The sequence below is a fragment of the Dermacentor albipictus genome, chromosome 3 (assembly GCF_038994185.2).
Source record: "Dermacentor albipictus isolate Rhodes 1998 colony chromosome 3, USDA_Dalb.pri_finalv2, whole genome shotgun sequence".
NCBI lineage: Eukaryota > Metazoa > Arthropoda > Arachnida > Ixodida > Ixodidae > Dermacentor > Dermacentor albipictus.
The window spans coordinates 139245943-139265799 of NC_091823.1; the positions used below are offsets into that span (position 1 = coordinate 139245943).

At 47.5% G+C, this 19857-nt stretch overlaps 1 protein-coding gene across 5 annotated transcripts in view; it reads left to right on the plus strand.

The window, feature by feature from the left end:
• The window catches only part of LOC135917742 (uncharacterized), a 100710-nt gene extending 81071 nt beyond the window's left edge, over window positions 1–19639 (plus strand). For 4 of the 5 annotated variants that reach the window (XM_070534730.1, XM_070534735.1, XM_070534733.1 and 1 more), the window contains 3 exons: window positions 8145–8363; window positions 17539–17664; window positions 19246–19639. In XM_070534730.1, coding sequence (XP_070390831.1) covers window positions 8145–8363; window positions 17539–17664; window positions 19246–19443 — 543 coding nt within the window. In that variant the 3' untranslated portion in view covers window positions 19444–19639. The remainder of the gene's footprint in view (window positions 1–8144; window positions 8364–17538; window positions 17665–19245) is intronic. The other variant, XM_070534734.1, reaches the window with a different exon arrangement.
• The last annotated feature ends 218 nt before the right edge of the window (window positions 19640–19857 follow it).

Sequence of the window (19857 nt, forward strand, 5' to 3'; positions counted from 1 at the left end):
GATGCTACCGTCACGGTATCAATTGCACGCACCCAATTTCCGTTCCCGTTTCCATTGCTTCGGAATGAATCCCTCGGCCAAGTGGAGCCCTTCAAATCCTTGCCACTTTTCCAGCTTCGTATGGTTTATCGGAAATACACACTAGACCTCTAAATGCTGCATCATCCTAACACCTTTCCCGCCATGCGATCGACAACGGCTTGCACCCGATGCAACGCCATGACTTTCTGTTTTTTTCTTGATAAGTTTCCTTCTGATTTTGACTGTTACAGTATGTCGCTTGGCTTAAAGTCAACTGTGTGCCTCCAGATCAACACGAGCCCACACTCCCCGCTGCGGCAACGATCATACCGCGTATGGGCAACAGAACGCGGCGTCATTGATGATCAAGCAGGTGACATGCTGAAGTGTAGCATTAATCAGCCACCAAGCAGTCTTTGATCGTTCGCACTGGTTAAAGTTCAGAAGAAGGATACGATTCTATGCGAGTTATTGCTGGTTAAACACGATAACCTAAAAGGATTGTTACCCTGCTCCGCGGATCGACGACGCCTTCGTAGGTTGTCTGCAAGTTGCAGAGTTCGTTTCCTCTGTCAATCTGCGTTCCGCTTATTGACAAGTCTCTATGGCTGCAGCTCATCTCCTGAAAACTGCTTTTATTGCATCAGACGACCAATGTGAATTTACTATGATGTATTTTGACCTCTGAAACACTCCCGCAACCTTTCAGCGCATAATGGACACTATTGCACGTGGTCTCAAATGGAATACGTGTCCATGTGATCTCAGTGGTGTCATCGTCTTTGTCCCAGATTTGCCTTCTCACCCACATCGACTGGGGATTTTTTGCGCAATTTCCCTAACAGAGCGCTTCAATTCAACTCTTAGCGGCATGCGTTCCATGTATCTCACCTCTACACAGACCAACTGCGACCTTATCCTTCCCTTCGCCACGTACGCCTACAACATCGCACCACAAACACCGAGAGAATTTTCCACTTTCTTTTTACTCACTGGCCGGTGAACTTCAACTCCTATTGACACCATCTTTCCTTGCAGTTCCAACTCATTGGAAAACACACCGAATTCGGAAGCCGCCTGATATGCACGATAAGGACGGCAACTTACTCGTACCCTTGCGGAACAAAGCCAGGCGCAGGAGAAACTTCGTCATGGCGACGGGCGCCATACCACCAGTCTTCGCCCTACTGTCTCGTTTAGTTGTGGGTGCCTGCAATACTAACGCCAGGTCTCTCCTCGAAGCTTGTTCCCAAATACCATGGTCTGTACTAAATCGGAAAGTGAATTTCTCCGCTGAATTATATAATCGAACATCTCACATCTTCCAGTACGTTTGCAGCCCAGGCAGTGAAACTGTGCGCATTGATCATCTCAAGCCTAACTGCGAACCGCTTGTCCTGATAACGCCTTAAGAGGCCTGTGTGGCTCCATCTTAGGAGAGGGGAAAAGAGAGATAGCAGAGAAGACGCACGCTTAGCGATGATGATGCACCGTGCTAAGCCGCTTCGCCAACGCAACGCAAGTGGGTCGATTGGGATACTCTTTTCCACTAAGCCTGGGCTGTCGCATCGCCCAGCTTACGTTTATTCACGCCTATGTTGTGTTGTATCCATTCATCCATCCATGATGTGTTCTGTGAACCTTCATTATAAAGTGTATATCCGTTCGGTGAACGAAGCGCAAACTCTATAGACTGACGTCTTTTTCAAAGCCATATTGCACTAGATTTACAATCTTACGAAGGTGAACCAGGGATGTAAAACGTTCAAGTAAAGCTTTTTTTAGGCTTCCTAAAAAAATATGGAGACAAAATAAATATACGCTGGCAGTTGGAAAAAATGTTTCTGTTGCCTGTCTTGAATACTACAGCGAGTCTCGCACACAATACATGGAAATTTTCCTATTGTGATAAATAATAAAAATATGAGGTAAGGAGCGGGCGATCAAGTGCATAAGATATTTTACTGGCATTATGTGAATACCTCACGCATCGATATAATTTCTATTTAAAGCGACAAGCCACGGAACGACTAAAATTTTACTTACCAGGTCGAAAAAAATTGTGGGCTCATTATGACATTTTGTTGGTGGTATATATTACTACTGAAATAAAAAACTAGGGGAAAGAATACAAATAGATTAATGAATACATAACAATGTTCAAAAGTTTCTAGCTCCGCCCGCACTTTATTATTGTGTGAGTTCAGGTATATGACAAATTGGTAATTTTAATTGAAAGTGTTAAAACGCACATACCACATCCTCATCTACCATCGCTGCTTATGCACAGACGCTGGCAAGAGCTAGCATACGCTGGAAAATAAAGACATCCTCTTAACTACCAAACCAAATTTCCATAAACAATATAACATGTGCAAAGCTAAACGTGTATCAGTAAAAAAGCAAACTTCCACTCTATGAAGAAGAATGACTAGGCGAAGCTGTGTATGTGGGCTGTCAACGCGCGGGCGTGAGACAACATGGCAGCAGCAGCGAGGGTCTATCGGGCTGTCTATCGCTTGAATGCAACTTGAGCGGGGTAAACATAGCGCACGCAAAACTACGAGCCGTCAGTCCACCTAGACTGCACCTTCAAAACAGATCGCTTTCAAGATAAAGGCCGTGCGGCCGTCCCATACCCATTTGCTGCCGAAGTACAACTCCCCCTTCCACTGTGCCATGCTCACAACAGAAGGCTGTACGCTCCCTGCCAGTTTCCTTTGTCGATTTGCGCTAAGATGCTATAGTTTTTAAGTTCCGTAATATAGTATGAAGCGACTATCCCAGCAACACTATTACCACCACGTATTACAGCGAGCATGTCCCTTGTTTTTAAATGTGCTCTCAGGTCAGCGTGAACAGCTTCACAAATTGTAAAGTCACTCACATTCAATGCATTTTAATAGACGGCCGCAGCAGCACAAGAACTTGTTGCATGCAGGAGATAAGCATTCGCAAACACGGTGGCAACAAAGACAAGCACGCACCGAAAACAAATCACGTTGCAAAGCACTAGCATCAAGATGCTGCAAGGAAGCATCGGTGGCAGTGTAAGAAAAAACGGCGACTACAAGCTTAAGCTTAAAGAATAAAAATATATGGCAAGTGTTATAAAATCTATGCTGCAAAGGAGCATCGTTCCACTAGCTAATGAAATCACGATCGCATTGCTTCAGGTCATTTGTACTTTGCAACTTAGCTTTCTTGCTGCCTCAAGATGCGTAATGCGCCGAAAACAACAATAACTTTTGGAACTGCACATTCTAGACCGTCTTTTCCATGCCTGAAGACTCTTCGAAACCAGCTATCACGGTGATTTTTGTGCTCTGTCATGGCTTATTATGCTACTACGATATCGCCACTTTCATTGGAATAGACGACCATGACATATATGGCTGCCCTGACTCCTGCTAACGAGTGAGTTACTGCGATCGACGTGACGACATATTGAAATCGCACAAGGAAACGGCTCGTCAGTGACTTCATACCTCAACAACGATCATAGTCTTCCTACGTGGATCACGTTCAAGACTAGCTCCGCGAGAGGGGTGGAGCGCATCACGAATTACAAGCTTTGCGTCCAATATTGCACAATGACGAATTGTAGAATAGTGGTTTCACAAACTGTTGAATGGGGGATAATTACCTGCATATTTTGACAAACTGACTCATAAGTCGTATCGCTCACACATATACCTACGCATGAGTCTGAGTCGGGGTCAGTCCGAGTCGACTGTTTAAGAGCCTTAGAGGGAGCCTGGTCGAGTAAAATTATGGTCAGCCATAGCCCAAATCTACCTGCTTAAGAATAATTTTGGTCCGTCTTAAACCGAGCGAGCGTGGTTGAGCAGAATTGTGACGAGTCTGAGTGCGAGTGAGACATAAGCAGAAATGTAATTTTTTGATTGAGTCTGATTGAGACATTTAGTTTGTGGACAAATGTTGACCTGTGAAAGCAAAACTTACAAGGAGTCTAGTTATATTTATTCTATTTTATAATCGGCTTTCAGTAAAATGGCGCAACAGTATTTGTTGTGATAAGTCTCTGCCGAAGCGTCGTTGACTTATGTAAGCAACACTTCGATGTTCTCGGCCACATCTCCACAGGCCGTTTGACTGTCTGGTTGAGCCGTTTACACTCATGACACTGTACTGCAGCTCCAGTTTAGGCACTTTGTTCGTAATCATGTTGCCAGCTAACGTTGGCTAATGTTACTCCACTCGCTGATATCTTCATTCGCACCCGATCTGTAACGGAACCATGGAGTCGGTCACCGACTGTATTCCACCTTCTGTTTACCAGGTTTATGTGGTTGCTAACCTGGCTTCCTCCTTTATGTTTATAATCCGTGACTACTAATTTTCGCAGCATTTTGCGTTGTCGCTGCCCCTAGTTAACCAGTCATAAAGTATGCACGTCCCCGAAGTCCTCAAAGTGCGACTTTCAAACGCTCCATTTGCAATCTTTACCGCCTTTCTGGGCACGTAGCAAGACAACGTCACATACTAGGACCATCTCCTAGATAGTCCTAGAAGGTAACACCGAATAATCACACAAAGAAGCTGCTCACTCACACGATATCATCGGGGCAGGTCAAAGGACCAGGCCCCGGCAGGTCAGACAGTTGGCTTGAGAGCATCAGGGGCGCATTCGTGAGCCGCCATCCGCGACAGAACAAGCCAGCACACAAGACCATGCTACATGGACCAATGAAACACCTAAGTATTCCTTGAGAAGTGGCCCCTGAACAAGACATCCAACCGAGCCGCCTGGCCTTTGTTCTTCTCGAGAGCTTCTGTTATTCACGCGCTCCCGTCTGCTCCATTTTCTGCAATGTCGGATGTGCGACTCAAACATCACAGTGGCGAAGCCTTACTCATATACTTCATGAAACACGTGTTTTCGTATAAAAACGTGACACAAAACGCCTGTCCAATAGTGCTGTCGAATGTGGCGTATTTCGGCTCGTATTCCAGAATTGTGTTTCACGTCCACCGATCTACGTGATACCGCCGAAATCAGCGCCATGTCGCTCCAAGGCACTTCAAGAACATTTTACGCGTGACCTGCGCCGCTACAATGTGCAAGTGGTCCACCTTCATTCCCATATGTTACGCCACCAGCGTGGCCGTGACCAGGATGAAATGAGAAAGGAAAGCTCCCATCCGTGGTATAAAACAGGCCCTGTGCGTACTACGATTACAAGTACATGGGTGAAAGCGGCAAATTCTAGTGGCACCTACAGAACTTCATATACGACATCAATATAAAAATGTTGCTTCTAAGTCCGTTACTTTAGATATACCTGCCATGCAACGCTATATTAAATCAGCGAAGGCTACAGTAATAGCTGGGAAAAATTGTATTGAAACGCAATATGTGGAATACCTGACAGCCCAAAAAAATTAGGAGCCACTCCACTTTGTAAAAGTGGATGACCAGCGAAGCTGTAGCACATCACACACGCTTATACAAAGGTACATGAATCTATATTAATCAGTTTTAGTGGTAGTGGCAATACCTTTGTGATTACATTGATATACACTGATTCGTTTGGTTATAACGTAAGACAGCATATTGACCAAACGTAGATGTGTAGACGACCGTTCCTGAGTAGTTGAGCTACTTCTAATGATGTGGCACTTCAAATCAGGCTTTTCTAGCATAAATTGGGTGAAACATTTCTTGTATGCTTTTGAAAAGTGCGCATTGAAGTCTTATACGATGATCACATAGATTGTTTCATCATGGCTAAGCCATGCAAAGTGGGTGGTCATGAACTTCTCGATATCACACTTGGTTCTGCCTGGAGATATATTCCCAGCGGATATCCCGATTACGACTTTCATTTGTACGGCACAGAGATCCCCACAGTCGACTGCAGTTTCCTCTTGCGAGTCAGGGTGGATAGTTGTACATATATTTTGTCCTCCTGTTCAATAGCCGATCTGCTGTTCACAAACGATAACACCATACCAGTCGACTTGCAACAAGGCATCTTGAAACATTCGTTTCATTATTATTATTATTATTATTATTATTATTATTATTATTATTATTATTATTATTATTATTATTATTAGGGGCGGAGTTTTCCAAGCCTTTTGCTGTAAAAATATTAAAAACAGAAGTTCAGTAAGATGGGCAGAGATAGCAGTGATAGAGATGGGCAGTGCTATTAAATATAGATATGTCTTTTGGCTGATGCCGGCAGCCATGCGTGCGGATTGAGTTCTCACCACTGTCCTGAGAAATAGACAGGCGAGTGAGCTCAGGCCTCACTTAAAAAGCTTGTGGGCCACATGTGAGATGCTGCAAACTTCACACGTTTTCCTGTGATGATCTTACGGAGGGCGTATGTTGCTTAAGATGTCCATAAAAAACAGGCTTAGTTTTCCGCAACCAAATACGCGTAATATCTTGATAAATACTTCCGCGTCAGTCTCGCCAACGCGTCCTGGTCCATTCCGTACGAAGCGAATGCGAGGGTGAGGAGAATCCCGAGAAACCGGGAGCAAGCTATTATCGTGTCTTACGTCATTCCGGATTCCATCAGAGCAAAAAAAAAGAAATATAGAAGAAGTGAGGCATGCTGCATCTAGTCTACTTGTGTAGGGATCCCGCATGGCCGAAATGGGGCGGAGCACGTGCTAGAGTTTTCCGCTATATGATTAGCTCAACTTGTAGCAGTAAATTTATTCCGGCAACTCGTAGTTGAGTGAATACACGTGGCTGCTGTCGCTTGCCATGTTCTAGACGAGAGACGCGGCTTAAGAACTATAACGGCGCAGTCTATGAGTGTAAATAATTTTGCACATGCTAAATCAATCTTGAGTGTAGGACAAACGGGGCGCTGTATAAGTGAATGAGCAAGGGAATACGTCCAAAATGTAATGGGAGAGGGTGTCACACGTTTGCCCGCACAATGTGTCAGCCATATTTCCGGGACATTAAGATTCTTGGCATAAATAACAATGAGACATCACGGGAGCTTATGGAAGCCTAATATTAAATAAAGAAAAACTCAAACCGCAACAGCGATAAAACACCTATGTTTATCAGTATGAGATGAGATTGCTTGACAGCTGCGAATTTACGGTTTGTGAACGGCCCACACATGCGTGTATCTCTCTATTTATTGCTGGAGCAGCACCCAAAATAAATCAGTTTGTAATGCCGTCCATTCTTTTCATTGTGTCTTTGCGACAAAATTATGTCCTTCAGCAAGCACCAACTGGATGGATGGATGGATGGATGCGAAACTTTAATAAGGTCCTGAGGTACGCGACTCAGCGCGCTGCGGGCCGCTCCCACGTTGGGACAGCCAGGCCTTGCCCGACCGCCGCATCGTGGGCCCTCTGGACAGCCCATAGTTGCACCCCAGCATCAGGGCTCTTGATAGCGGAGAGCCACTTTTCTTCATTGATTTCTTCTGTGCCTCGTAACGAGGGGCAACGCCAGAGCATATGATCTAGGCTAGCGATGTCATTGCAATGCCTGCAAGAACTAGTGGCATAGGTGTCGGGATAAATTTTGTGGAATAAAGCCGGGCTGGGATAAGAGCCTGTTTGCAGTAATCTGGCCAGAAAACAGTTCTGTTCGAACATATTTCCTCGCTTTTTCAGAGCGCAGCTGCTAGGCGTGCGTTCCTGCTGCGAGTGTCGGCGTCGGCGGCGTAATCGAGCGAAGGAGCGCAGCGATGGTTGAAAGAGCGAACGCGGAGCTCCGCGGATGTGAAAGACGGGAGGAGAAAAGCGGAAAGGAGGGTGCAGCAGAAGCATGAGGCCGAAAGCGGAGAAGGGTATGGTGCACGCGTGAGAAGAACAGCGTAGTGCGACGACAACGGCTATGAGATGGTGCCAAAGTAGCGCGCTTAGTTTTAGAGGTTCATCGGCGAGGGCAGCGGCTGGGAATCGCGGCCAGGCGTCACCCCCGCGCGGGCTCTCGCGTTCTCCAGGTTAGCGAGGCAGTCGTGCCACGTACAGCCCATTTGTAAGGTGCTGCACGACACATGTTGTCCACGCCGGCCAACATATCGCTAAGTGAATACACTTATGGAGCTGTGCTCAAATTTCGCATTAAGGAGTATCGTAATCGTTGCAGAATTTTTTTTACTTTGCAGGGCACCAGCATAAGTCTTCTTGCAGCCACCCAGCAGCCCTGGCCTTCGAACATGATGTATGCTATGTCCCTGGGCATGGCTGGTCGGTGGTACGCACCATGTGATAGAGGCTCCTTGACGCGTAGGGGGCCCGCTGGCTTTGCGCTCGGCAAAAAATGCGGGGGCGCGTGCAATCAAGAGAAGCTCCTGCCAGAGGATCAGATCACCGACATTGCCCGGGTGCGCAAAAACTGCTGCTCATAACACTGTTTATATATAAATGTATATATACACACGAGAGAGAGAGCGAGAGAGAGAGAGAGAGCCATATCTCAAGAAACCAACATATACCAAGGAGAGCATACGGGAAATTGTATTCATTAATTAAAAAAAAAGAAACCATAAATGAAATTGGACTTAAAAACATCCTGCCACAGGTGGCATAGCCACACAAGTATTCGCATTACGCATGCGATGCTCTTACCACTTGAAATACCGTAGCTCCGTTTCTCCATCCACTTTCCGGGGTATTTATGTTTATCTACTAGAACTACAGCTAGGTTTCTGATGACATGACTGATAAAAACCGGGTCCCTCGATTTCCTTTCATCTCGTTCGCGACATTAGCGACAATCTTGAATCCGGCACCACTGACGCCTTGACGTGGCATGTGCGGTTTTATTGACCAGTAGTTTTAACCTAAAGTTAATGTGCACGTAACGCCTGTGGCAGAAAGGATGCTCCTCATCCGCCATCAAGGCTTGTGAGTGGTGAGGCTGGCTAACGGTGTACGGGTTAGTTATAGTAGATGTACCTAAATATTCCAGCAAGTGGATTGGAAAACAGCGCCCCGGTAGCTCTGTTGGTGAGAGCATGGCACACGTAATGCGAAGACGCGGGTTCGTATGCCAACTGCCGCCAATATGTTATTTCGTCCTGTTTCATTCCCATTAATTCGTGATTTCTTATTGTCAATTATCAAGGACCACTAATTTGCTTTATGCTGTCCTTGGTACCTTTGATTCTTAGATTCCTATGATATTACTCATAAAAAGCGAGCCTCTCGAATTCCTTTCTTCTCGTTTAGTATGGATATATACATGTATGTATATATATGTGCCGTGTTCCATGCCTCACGGCCTGAGTCATCTTTCTTTGTAGCTTGCTAACTATGGATCTTTGGATCGTAGAAGACTCAGACAAAATATATATATATAAATATATATATTGTCACGCGCTAAGGCAAGAATAAGCAGCAGGATCAGCAGCCAGACACGAAAATGTCAGACACAAGGAGGACGGTTCACCAGCCGGCGCAAGATCCTTGACTTCGTCGTCTTCAATCACCGTTTTTGCTGGGCACGCAGCGCTGGCTCAAAACACCAGGTGGCATTATTCCCCCTCCCAACGGAGCATCGACTCGATGCTCAAACACAAAACGTACATGGAAACTACACAAATTAGGTAAGACAAAAAGAAATGCGGGGGGGGGGGGGGGACGCGCTAGCACACATACGGAAATGCACACGGAAAAGTGGGTTCTGCGGTTGGGAACAAAAAAAAAACGCTTCACACTTCGTTGGAGGAAGACGCAACGACAGCGAAAAAAAAAAGGTTGTTTCACTAGTACACTTCACCGTGTAAAATACGGCTTGAGGCGGACCACATGTACAGTCTCTGCGCGTGGTAAACAGCGCTTGGACGATGGCAGGTCTCCATCTGGGATCACTTCATAGTTCACGGCGCTTACATGCCTTAGTACTGTGTATGGTCCGAAGTACTTGCTGAGGAGTTTCTCGCTGAGGCCTCGCCGTCTAATGGGTGTCCAAACCCAAACTTGGTCACCAGGCTCATAGGTCACTTGTCTATGGTGGAGATTGTACCTTATTGCATCGGTACACTGCTGCTGTCTGATGTGCACGCGGGCCAGTTGACGCGCTTCCTCGGCGCGCTGAATGTACTCCTCGACGTCAGGAGCTAACTGGTCGAGCTGGTCGGTATCTTCATATGGCATCATGGCGTCTAGCATAGTTTGGACATCTCGACCATAAACGAGGCGGAATGGCGGGAATCGTGTAGTTTCCTGCGTGGCAGTGTTGTACGCAAACGTTACGTACGGTAGGATTTCGTCCCACGTCTTGTGCTGCACATCCACGTACATAGCGAGCATGTCGGCCAGTGTTTTGTTGAGTCTTTCTGTCAAGCCATTAGTCTGAGGGTGGTATGCAGTGGCCTTTCGATGACTCGTGTAGCTCAGCTTGAAGATGTCATCCAGAAGCTTCGCCGTAAATGCCGTCCCTCGGTCAGTGATGATGAATGACGGTGCGCCATGCCGAAGCACAATGTGATGCATAAAAAACTGGGCAACTTCCGATGCTGTCCCGCGTGGTAGTGCCTTCGTCTCAGCGTAACGCGTCAAGTAGTCAGTTGCGACAATGATCCACTTATTGCCGGAGGAAGACAAGGGAAATGGTCCAAGAAGGTCCATTCCAACTTGATCAAACGGCGTACGCGGAGGGTCGATGGGTTGTAGAAGGCCTGCAGGCTTGCAGGGTGGTGACTTGCGGCGCTGGCATTCACGGCATCCTTTCACGTAGCGTTTGACGCAAGCAGTCAGTCTAGGCCAGTAGTACAGTTGCCGTACCCTGTCCAGAGTCCTTGAGTAGCCCAAGTGGCCAGACGTCGGCTCGTCGTGGCAGGCTAATAGGATGTCGTCGCGAAGGGCTTGAGGTACTACTAGCAGATGTGGTTTGTCGCCGGCACCTGTGTTTCTTTTGTATAAGATGCCCCCTCGTAGGCAAAATGACGACAACCGTCGCGAAAGTGGGCGAGGAATGGACGCGATGCCGCCTTCTAAGTGATCGATGACGGGTCTTAACTCAGCGTCCGATCGCTGTTTAGCGAGCAGATCCGGCCCGCTGAGGGCTCCCAGAAAGGCGCTGTCGTCTTCCTCGTCAGGATTCGGAGATTTAATAGGTGCCCGTGATAACGTGTCAGCATCTTCATGTTGCCTGCCTGACTTGTACACGATGGTGATGTTGAATTCCTGGAGTCGCAGACTCCAACGTGCCAATCGTCCAGAAGGGTCTCGGAGGTTGGTCAACCAGCACAAAGCGTGATGGTTGGTCACAACTTTAAATGGCCGCCCGTAGAGATACGGCCTAAACTTTGTGGTAGCCCAAATAAGCGCGAGGCACTCCTTCTCTGTGGTGGAATAATTGGACTCTGCGCGTGACAGAGTGCGGCTCGCGTAGGCTATGACTCGTTCAGTGCCGTCTTGTCGTTGCACCAGGATAGCTCCGAGACCGATATTGCTGGCGTCAGTGCGTACTTCTGTGTCGGCATCCTCATCAAAATGACCGAGCACGGGAGGAGAAGACAAGCGACGTTGTAGCTCCGCAAAGGCGGTCTGTTGTGCATCAGTCCAGAGGAATGGCGTGTCGTCACGCGTAAGGCGAAATAGCGGATCGGCAATCTTCGAAAAATTTTCAATGAAGCGGCGATAATATGCACACAAGCCCAAAAATCGTCTCACACTTTTCTTATCGGTTGGAGCGGGAAAAGCTGCTACGGCAGCAGTCTTCTCAGGATCAGGCCGAACACCCGCCGCGCTTACGACGTGACCAAGGAACTTCAGTTCCTCGGAGCCGAAATGGCATTTCTCTGGCTTGAGTGTAAGGTCAGCCGATCGAATGGCTTCGAGTACATTCCGAAGGCGTCGAAGGTGCTCGTCAAAAGTTTCCGAAAAGACAACGACATCATCGAGATAGACGAGGCAGCTTTTCCATTTGAGGTCAGCGAGAACGGTATCCATCATTCGCTGAAATGTGGCTGGAGCGGAACAGAGCCCGAAAGGGAGTACTCTAAATTCGTAAAGGCCGTCCGGAGTTACGAAAGCAGTTTTCTCGCGGTCGCGCTCATCGACTTCAATTTGCCAGTAGCCGCTTTTCAGATCGATAGAGGAGAAATACTTCGCGTGCCTGAGCCTGTCCAGAGAATCGTCGACACGAGGCAACGGGTACACGTCTTTCTTTGTGACGTTGTTTAGCTTCCGGTAGTCTACACAAAATCGAAGCGTGCCATCTTTCTTTTTAACAAGAACGACTGGCGATGACCAGGGACTGCATGAAGGCTGGATTACGCCGTCTTGAAGCATTTCCTTCACCTGCGTTTGAATTGCATGTCGTTCCGTCGGGGAAACACGATAAGGCTGTTGCCGTATGGGGGGCACGTCGTCATAGGTGATGATACGGTGTTTCGTAATCGATGTTTGACGTACCTTCGACGACCGTGCAAAGCAAGAGTGGAACTCAAGCAACAGCTCGCGCAGGGGTTGTCTGTTCTCTTCAGGAAGCGTTGGACTAATGTCGACGTTGCGTAGAGGTGCGTCAGCAGTGCCGATTGCCTCGGAAACAAAACACTCAGTGACATCGGCGATCGGGTCGGCGTAGGCGATGACAGTACCGGGGAAAAGGTGCCGGTGTTCGTAGCTGAAGTTGGTGACAAGAACCTCACAGTGGCCATCGTGGAGATCGACAAGGCTTCTTGCTACGCAAACACCATGAGAAAGCAGGAGAGACCGATTGCTTTCTACGACTGCTTCACCGTGTATGAGCTTGTCACATGCCACTTGAACCACGACACTTGCACGCGGTGGTAACGTGACAGCGTCATCGATAACACGAAGAGATGCTCGAGGGTGGATGGTGTTGGTCGTCGCTGTGGCGCTTTTCGTCGAGAAAGTGACGAGGCGTTGTCGAATGTTGATTATAGCGCCGTGCTCCCTGAGAAAGTCCATGCCGATGATTAGGTCTCGAGAACACTGAGGGAGAACGCTCAAACTGGCAACAAACGTAGAGCCGCGAATCTGTATTCGTGCCGTGCACATGCCGAGTGGTGTGACGATGTGCCCGCCAGCTGTACGAACTGGCGTTTTATTCCAAGGCGTGGTCACTTTCTTCAGAAGGGTGGCCAGTTTTTCGCTGATTATAGAATAATCCGCTCCAGTGTCCACTAAAGCACTCAATTCACGACCGTCAAGCAGTACAGGAATGTCCAAGGAAATTCTTTTTCTGTAATGAGCAGGTACTGTCGTCGTCGATGTATCGTCGGTCCGCGTACGCGTCAGTGGGGGTCCTTGAGCACGTCCAGACTGAGCGGCCTCGCCCCCAAAGGTCGCTGTGGTTAGTTTTCCCGTCGTGGGCTGGGCGACCGACCCTGCACCACGCTTGCATACGTACGGCGAGTCGGAGAAAACCGCCGCGGCGAAGGGGAGCGTGACTGGTGTCGAGCTGATGGAGATCCGCGCTGCTGGGCAACGTATTCTTCGATTTCAGGAGGACGCTGGCCGAACCTAGGTCGCGGCGAGTTCGCTGAGAATCCACGAAGTCCGAGCTCTCGATAGGAGCACTGTCGGTAGACATGCCCAGCTTCGCCACAGTGAAAGCAAAGGGGACGGCGATCAGGTGCCCGCCACACGTCTGATTTCCTCGGGGCCTGTCGGTGGTCCTGGTAATACGAGGCAGCTTGGACGGCCTCGAGCATGGCCGGGCGCACGGCGCGAAGCGGGAAGGGAGGTGGGGCAGGTTGCCTCAAAGCTTGCGAATATGACATATGTGGGCTGTCATGTCTTAGTGGTCGAGCTTCTGTATTGAAGGCTGGTTCTTTAAGCGCATGCTGAACTTCGTCACGGAGAACGCTGGACAAGGAGCTGAGCGTCGGCTGTGAAGGTACCGACAGTTTCTGGAGTTCTTCGCGGATCACGGAACGAATGAGCTCTCGAAAGAAATCGACGTGACCCCCGAGAGCTCCGAAGAAGTCCGTAGGTGAGGCAGTGTTCACTTGACGGTCGTATGATGGTGTCCGCTGGCGAAGAGTCTGCTCCATGGTGATGGCCTCGGAAAGAAACTCTGACACAGTCTTGGGAGGACTGCGCACAAGACCGCCGAACAGCTGCTCTTTCACTCCGCGCATCAGGTACCGCACCTTCTTTTCTTCCGACATGCTGGGGTCGGCTCGTCGAAAGAGACGCGTCATGTCCTCGACGTACATTGCGACACTCTCGTTCGGCATTTGGATACGGGACTGGAGATCACGCTCAGCTCGCTCTCGGCGATCAGGGCTCGCATATGTCTCAAGAATCCGCCTTTTGAATTCTGCCCATGAACTTAAGGCATCTGCACGGTTCTCGTACCATACACGTGCGCCATCGTTAAGGCTGAAATAGACATTTTTCAGCTTGTCTGCGTCATCCCACTTGTTGAACGCGGCGACACGTTCATAGTGCAACAGCCAATCTTCAACGTCCTCATGTATGGCACCGTGGAAGGGATTCGGCGTTCGCGGATTGAGTAGCATACAATGAATCGGCGTTGTGCCTTCCATACCGGTTGGGATGGTCGGAGCTGCCATTTTCTCTGGGAGGAGTCCAAACTCAGGGGCTTGTCCACGGATCCTTCTGCTGGCGCGGTGTACAGGCGTAACCACCGGTACGGGGCTGGAGCTCCTGCTGCCCGGAGGGGTTTGGTGCATAGATTAGATTACCCCGCACCTCCACCAGTTTGTCACGCGCTAAGGCAAGAATAAGCAGCAGGATCAGCAGCCAGACTCGAAAATGTCAGACACAAGGAGGACGGTTCACCAGCCGGCGCAAGATCCTTGACTTCGTCGTCTTCAATCACCGTTTTTGCTGGGCACGCAGCGCTGGCTCAAAACACCAGGTGGCAATATATATATATATATATATATATATATATATATATATATATATATATATATATATATATATATACACAAAGGCGTAGCCATCAGATAATCCAGCACGGAGCTTCTCAGCCGCAGTCGACAATTATGATCGCCCTTCTCGCCATTGTACTCTCTAAAATCAGCAACCTTTACGGCTGTAGCATCGGCAGAGTGGACGAGAGGTTGCACCCTGGAAAGTCAGTTTGTTAGTGTTGCCTCTCAGTCCTCACGGCCTGAATCGTATTTCTTTGTAACTTGCTAACTATGGATTTCGATATTCCAGCAACGGATTTTGACGGATACAGGGGCGGACACCAAAGCATCCGGGGGGGGGGTGGAGGGGGTAAAACCATAACAGCTATCTTCGTGATACCTGCACTGAGCTTCAGATAGACAGTGTCTCAGGGAACCTTCATTCCGTACACGAAGTCCACGAAGTGCGTCACAGCGTGGCGGCCATTCGGGCAAAAATAAAAGACGGCTGCCTATTATTCTATAACGCGGCAGCCTCACGCTCTTTTCTCTGACATAAACCTCACATCGTTTTAATCAGGCTCGCAGCAGAAGAGGGGGACTACCCTGTTACATACACAGAACTACGAATTATTGGGCAGGACACTGTGCGCACTTTTTTTCCAGCACTAACTTCCTTGTGTCTGAATGCATTTCCGTTCTCTGTTCCGTAGAGTGCGCTTATGTTTATTTCATTGCGCAGAAAAAAAAAATTGTGAGTCATATGTCAAGCTCGTGTTCATTTTTCGTCATGGACGCTGCGATCCTTTTTAAGGTCTAGTATACTGTTACGATGTACAAAACATTTATGCGAAAGTAATTTGCATAGGTATGGCTTCATCAGGACAACTGTATCTAGTTATAATTTTCTAAACACCCACCGCAGTTTCATAGTGCATACGTCTCTGCACTGCTGGGCTGTCACCAGTTTTATCTTGACCGCGGCGGTCCCATATTTTGGTGAGGGAGAAGCGAAATAACACACTTGTTTTACAATTTAATTCTACAACAAAGGAATATAATAATAATAATATTTGGGGTTTTACGTGCCAAAACCACTTTCTGATTATGAGGCACGCCGTAGTGGAGGACTCCGGAAATTTTGACCACCTGGGGTTCTTTAACGTGCGCCTAAATCTAAGCACACGGGTGTTTTCGCATTTCGCCCCCATCGAAATGCGGCCGCCGTGGCCGGGATTCGATCCCGCGACCTCGTGCTCAGCAGCCCAACACCATAGCCACTGAGCAACCACGGCGCGTCACAACAAAGGAAGTTATGTGCGTAAATTATTCTGTTTTCCCCACTATGGGAAGTTTCTTAATGAGATCGAGATTTTCCCATGCACCTAAAAGCCCAAAATTTATTTTTCACTTAAGGAAAATCAAGTTGGACGGCAATTAACCGTCTAGTTGAAGTCAATGAAAGACAACGTCTTCTTATACGACATGAAGGGGTCAGGTCGGGGTGTGTGAACCACATGATTTATTGAGAGATCTGCGCCTAGATACACATTTGGTCGACGTCAACTACATGTTGAATCGCTTAGTTTTGTCATACGTAATCATCATCATGACAGTAACCATCACAGTCACCAAGTGGTTCTAGCTGCGCATGAATATTTACCCGAGGGACTCATATCCTGCGATCCATACCCGGTAAACCCAGAGTCCAACGTCACACATATCTACACTGCGCTAACTTCAGATTTGGCCCGTGGAAGATGCTGAAACTGCTTAGAAAGAGCAACACGCCGCACTGAAAGTTTGTGTTAATTTGCCGAGAACGATATTTTTTTTTTAGTTTGTCGACAAAGCTTTTACGGACACATGCTGCGAACTTTATGTTCCGATTAGTACTGTGTTACTTGCAATTTTGGTCAACAATTGGAATCATTAAGGTGCTGATTACCACCAGACATCTGTGCCCTTTATTCATTATCTTGGACTACGTTTTGTTATGATCTTACTTTTTTTTATTTTGTGGGAAAAGAAAACATGAATATTAGCGAATATATTTTCGAACGTTGTTAGAACTCAAGCAACGGCTTTTTCACAGCGTGCTAGAACGGGACAAGTCCCAGAATTGCGCATTTGCGCGCATATATTGGAATGTTTAAGTTGAGCATTTGCGCTCCACTCCGCTCAGACCGGCATGCGCTTGCAATTGGCGCAACACCGCTTCGTGGAAACGCTAGTGCGCTTTTGCACAACGCTCATGCCTGGCATGCGGAAGACAGATCGCTTCGCGCTCCAGTGTGAGCGCGAGCGTGTGAGCGTGTGAGAGCGTCTTCTTGGATTCATGGTGGTTTTGCAGTAGGATTGATATGCGCCACCTGGGTCTCGACAAGACGCGGTTGTGAAACGCAAAATCTAGGCTGTTCCCTGCAGTGTTCCCTCAGCGCGTGAAATCTGAGTGGAGCGGAGCGTGAGCGAAGCGGAACTCAACTAAAAGTGTAGATTCGTGCTTTTCAGTGACTAGTGTGAATTTTATTGTACAATCTCTATCGGAAATTCCTGTGGCCTGTTTCATATTCCTGTTTGTTTTTATGTGATTTGTATTGGAACAAAAACAAGTATGAGACAGGGCATGACAGATTTTGTGGTAGGGCTGTGGGATCTGTGCTCACAAGTTCTACAATGTTTTGTGTCCTTCCAATAGGCCTGCTCGCGTCCTGCCTTCAACAATTCATTCTACCAAGACAGGACGTTCAACGCCCTCGTTACTTACGACGACCCAGCAGGATTGGTCTTCACCTATGACAGCCCTCGCAACCTTCGTACCAAGGTGAGAGAAGCCAATCGTGCCCAAACAACAGGCATGGTAACACTGAGTTGAACTTTTGAGATCGCGTCTCTTGAGATTATTGTGTGAAAATTATAGATATGCTGGTAATCACGCGATAGTCTGAATGAACATTGCTCATTCACTGTGCACGTGTTTCTTGTTAGGATTTGATACAAAGATTCTCATTATATAATTGGAGAGGAAGAGATGGAGAATGGTAATGCTAAATTGAAACTAAGGCGAAGTTGTTAGATAGCTAGTTATAGACTTATTTATTGTGTAAATACCAGTGGTTCTATGCTACCTCTCCATGTAGCAAAAGAAGTTTTGCGCTGGCGATTACGATCCTTTCTTCGGAAACTCTCGCGGACTTTCCAGACCATAGCTGTGGTCAAGCTATATACATATATATATTTATATATATATATATATATATATATATATATACATACATACATACATATCATAAGAAGCCAACAAACGCACCAAGGGCACCATAGGGGCAATTCCTTGTACTTCGTAATTGAATTAAATATGGGATAAATATAATGATAATTCAAGTAGATACGAAAACGACTTGCCGCAGGCGGGGAACGATCTCGTGCCTTCGCACCACAGATGCGATGATCTGACCAGCTAAGCTACCGCGGCACCGTTTTTCTTTCCATTTTCTTGGGTATTTACGTTTCACTACCAGAACTAATCTTGGGAGTGTTAGCCAGAGCCGTCACTCACATACCTTGGCGGCGGATGTGGAACCTCCTATCTGGCACTGGCGTCACGAGTACGTGATCTTTTTGGGTGAAGGCAACTGGTCAATAAACCCACGCATGCTACCTGAAGGCATCAGTTTTGCCGGCTTCGAGACCCTCGTTATGTGATAAACGAGAAGAAAGGGGGTTAACCGAGGGGCCCGACTTTTATTCATCATATCTTAAGAAGCCAACAAAGAAAGGTGCCAACGACAACATAGGGGAAGAAACGTGTACTAATCAATAATTGGATTAAGTAAACAATAATTTTGGGCGATTAAGGTGGATGAAAAAATAACTCACCGAAGGTGGGGAACACTCGCACGTCTTCGTTACGAGTGACGGAGTTGGCTAACTCTCCCGACGTTAGTTCTAGTGGTAAAACTTAAATACCCAAGAAAGTGGATGGGAAAATGGCGCCGCTGTAGCTAAATTGGTTAGAGCATGGTGCGCGTAGTGCGAAGACGTAAGGTCGCTCCCCAGCTGCGGCAAGTGGCCCTTTCATGCACCATAGTTGTCAATAAATTTATAGTTGTTTACTTCAATTATTAGGTACAAGTAATGTCACCTATGTTGCCTTTGGTGTCTTCGTTTGTTGGCTTCCTATGATACGATGAACAAAAGTGGGCCCCGCAGTTGGGCCCCGAAGGAGGAAGTGCGTGCAATACGCACTTCCTCCTGTCGTGCGCGCACTTTACAGGGTTAGAAGCGAAGCATTTTTTTTCGGAAATGCATAACGTAATTTATTATCGCGTTCATCTGTAAGACACTCCACTTGACACAGACAGTGACCTCTTACGAGTTGTTGTCTCGGGGATGTTCAATGCAGCTCTGCAAAGCCAAGAAGAATGCGACAAGCCTGCAATACACCTTTGTCGCTGCGGACATCCAGCTGGAGGACGCCCATGGTATCTGCGGCTACGGGCCATTCCCTCGGCTATACATGCTGAAGAAGCTGGCGGCGTTCTTTGCTTATAATTACACGTCTGCCGGTAAGGAGACACAGTGCAGGGCGGTCACATATTAGTATACGCTCAATTGTTGCTACCAGCTCATGCTCATAGAAAAAAAAATATCGTGTGTAAATAAATAAAGTGAAATTATAGATTTTTTTCTGTCTTTTCTGTTGTTGTGACAGAAAATCTACCGTGTATGCGGGATATGGTGGTTTAGCATCATGGTGCGTGCCAAAAATCCACCTGTCTTTTTAATGGGCACGGATGTTCGGCGACCTTGCACATGGCTACTTGTGGCAGTTCGCATTTGCAAAAGGAGGCGCTATGATTGCTTATTTTAGCATATTTGCCTACCCCTTGCTGAACCAGGGGTGGTCTTATTGAAAAGCTACCGCCTTATCTGTGGGAAGCCGCCTAGTGCTGCTGCCGGGTACTTACCTAACAGTAGACGAGCTACAAGTGCGTTAGCGGCCTAGTTTTTGGTC